General features: G+C 53.7%; 1 protein-coding gene across 1 annotated transcript; it reads right to left on the bottom strand.

The window, feature by feature from the left end:
- Positions 1–2,682: 2,682 nt before the first annotated feature.
- On the bottom strand, positions 2,683–3,155 carry NGA_2035400 (uncharacterized protein; the record flags this gene model as incomplete). Its single annotated transcript, XM_005854729.1, has 1 exon — positions 2,683–3,155. A coding segment is annotated over one exon (473 nt), but the record flags the coding sequence as incomplete, so codon positions are not given.
- Between the last annotated feature and the right edge of the window lie 352 nt (positions 3,156–3,507).

Raw genomic sequence — 3,507 nt, 5'->3', positions numbered from 1 at the left:
CATCCTCCCTCCCTCGCTTCCTCCCCTTCCTCCCTCCCTTCCTCTTCGCAGATCTTGATGCTCGACGAAGCCACCTCCTCTCTCGACGCCGAGAGCGAACACAAGGTGCAGGAGGCATGCGACCGTCTCATGGTGAGGGGAGGAGGGCGAGGCGGAGGGGGGAATGGTGGGGAAGGAGGGATCAGGACGAGAGCCAGCGGGCAAGGATGTTAGGTATAGGGCTTGCGTTTGTGATAGAGAATGAAAGAGGATGTAACGAAACGCAAAGGATAAAGCGGATGGAAGCGGATACAAACGAGGAGGCTCACATAGCGGAAAAAATATACACATATATGAATGTGTATCAGGTGGGGAGGACGGTTGTGGTGATCGCCCACCGGCTGTCTACCGTGCGAAACGCGGCCAAGATCGTGGTCATGGGCGAAGGAGGCATCAAGGTGAGAGGCGAAGGCAGAGAGGCGGGGAGGTGAAGGTCTAGCAGTGAGAGCTTTCTGATAGAGGGAAGGATTAGGCTCGTACAGCGGGATACTTTGCAGGTAGAGCTAACTGTCTCCCACCTGATCTTCCTCCTCGTAAACAATTTCCCCTCCCGGGAACCCTCTCCTTCGCCTTATTGCGTTCTTTCTGAACAGAACACGGGCACACACGAGGAGCTTATGAAACACTCGGACATATACCGTCAGCTCATTCAACGTCAGATCGTCTCCTCCGCCTTTCCGTCCCCCTCGCCATCTCCAGTAGAGTTTCTTGGTCCTCAAACAGAGCCGTGTTCGCCATATCACGTACCAGCGCCTTCTTCGATGCACACGTTATCTCCCGAATTGTAAGCTGCCACATATCATGCAATATACAAGACCAAATTTGACGACACCAATCATACTTCCCGCTTGGCATCATAGGAGCTAAAGAGCAAACAAATGGCGAAGATGCAAGCCACGACGGAGGTTGATTGTTCTTGGTTGCTTTCACTTTCTGTTTGCATTTTCTCTCTCGTAAATGTGTCTCTTAATGTAAAGGTTTGTAGCCTGCCTCATCAAAGACTGGAAAGGAAAAACTTTACTACTTAAATCGAATGACAATCGAAGCGTTATCGATATTACACTTGGTGGCTTTGTCAGCGTGGTTTGTATTATCTAGCATTTTCTATCTTTGTGGGTGTGACTTGCCGGGCTTCCCTTCGACTTTCGCCACTATAAGATACTCCACTTTTTGTGGCGCCTATCTTGTTTTAGGTGCACTCGAATTGAGGACGCCATAAAGGTGATTACGAATCTTAAATGAGATAATGTGTAGTCTGTGATCGTCTTAATACTGTGATTTGACAAGTTGTTCGACGATACATTCGAAGAGCACCTTTCTTCGCTTCTTAACGGCCATTTAGCATGCACAAAAAGGTCTTATCCGCCCTTTCAAAGAAAATTACCACGATATTTCATCAGTTATTGAGATGCCTGCGAGCGAGGACTCATTTCAGTGGGAAAAATGGAACACGGTCGCCGCTATCGCCAAAATAAACGGTCGATGGCGTCATTGTTGTTCGTCACCTGACGTGCTGGTTGGAGGGTACGAACTCCGACAGCCACTCTTCTCTTTACCACCAACTCCGAGATAAGCACAACGCAAGGGCCAGGACATAGAGCTATATATTCTGTCATTATAGACAGTGTTCCTGACTATTTCTATACCCGAGAGGACGTTGCTCTGCGTAAACTTGGAAAGGTCTTTGTTCAAGTCCGTCATTGTGCGATGTGCGAAAGCCCAGCTTAAGCTTTGTGGTGGGTTTTAATGACCGTCCAATATTCCGAAGACGGCCATTCCCTCAACTTCTTGCAAGCCCTTGCGACTTTTAAAAAAATACATCAGTAAACTTATTCTTTTACTTGAAAACCATAAGCATGCTAACTCATCACTTTGCATCATGAAACATTCCAAGGTTACCTCCATCTTTGCTGCTACCTTTGAAAGAATGCGTACGCATCTCTATTCGAGGAGCAGCGCCAAAGCTCTTGGCATTGGTCTGTGTGTTCTAGCCTTTGCTCCTGAGACAAATGCTAATCCTGTGCTGGCGAGTTGGAATGAACTGGTTATGAGCGCGGTCCAGTCTGGCTTCATGTCAATGGTATGTTGGTAGGGAAGAAAATCATTGGAAATTAATCACACACGCTTAACCGCCTTTTTACTCCTCTACAACGAACTAGCGAGGTGCCCGGGCTGCGACGGCTGCCCATACAGCTCAATGGTGCGCTATCACGGATGTACTTGCCACGCACAATCTGACTCCGAAAGATCCTCAGGCAAAATCAAATGCTTACGTCGACGAGCTGACCACCGCTGTGGCCAGCGCCGGAAAAACTGTGTTGGACAGTATGATGGCGAGTTTCAATGAAACGATTGATGCCCTGTACATGCAGCAAGCTAACCCCGCCCTCGCGGCAGCCATTGCCATCGGGGAAAGCTGCGGCCAAGACATCATCGACGCCCGTGCCGACGACGGCTCGAGCGCCATGGGTCCCCCCTACCTTGGCGACAACAGCACGGACGGAATGTGGCGCCCCACACCGCCGGCCTTCTCCCCGGCGTTGATGCCGACATGGGCAAACGTAACGCCGTGGGCCATGACAGTGGGCTCCCAATTCCGTGCTCCTCCTCCTCCCACGCTGGGCAGCGACGAGTACGCCCAGGCCTACTTGGAGGTGAAGAGCGACGGCAGCATGACGGGGAGCGGACGTTCCGAGGAAGAGTCCACAATCGCCGTCTTCTGGTCCGGGAACCAGATGCTCAGCCTCCACAACATGATTCGGCAGATCACTGCGTCCATGGACTTGGTCGAGGCCGGTCCCTTTTTCAAGGGTGGGGCCGTCGCTTTCGCGGACGCCCAGATCGCCGCGTGGGACTCCAAATACCACTACAGCTTCTGGCGTCCCGTGTCGGCCATCCGCCTTGGGAACGGGGACGAGTATCCCCTGGCCTCTGACGCAAGTTGGACGCCGCTCCGGCCCACGCCCATCCACCCCGACTACGTCGCAGGGCACGCCACCACCACCGCCTCGGTGGTGCAGGCGCTGCGCTTCCTCCTGGGGGGGGAGGACACGGTCGACGTCACCTTGCCGTCCTACGCCATGCAGATGGGGAACAGCACCGTCCCAGGCCCCCGGCGTTACACGAGCCTGACGACGATTGCCAACGAGGTGGCGAGTTCCCGCGTCTGGGTCGGGGCGCATTTCCGCTTCGCCTGCGATGCCGGCGTGAAAATGGGCCAAGGCATAGGGATTCAATCCGTCCGGGACCTGGTTGGGTGCGGGGAAGGCGCCTATCTCTGGGGGGAAGCCTGCTTGCCCTGTCAAGAGAACACGTATTGGGCCGACGCCCACACGATGACGGATGCCTGCCTTCCCTGCCCGCCAGGACAGGTCTCGAGGGAGGGAGCGGGATCCTGTGTGCCGGCACTGAGGGACTTGACGATCGTCGGATTGGCCGGGATGGAGGCGCAAGCCATGAGCAAGGCAA

Source organism: Nannochloropsis gaditana, assembly GCF_000240725.1.
Source record: "Nannochloropsis gaditana CCMP526 unplaced genomic scaffold scaffold405, whole genome shotgun sequence".
NCBI lineage: Eukaryota > Eustigmatophyceae > Eustigmatales > Monodopsidaceae > Microchloropsis > Microchloropsis gaditana.
Note: the sequence above shows the minus strand (reverse complement) of the source record. Positions and strands in the feature narration are given on the sequence as shown.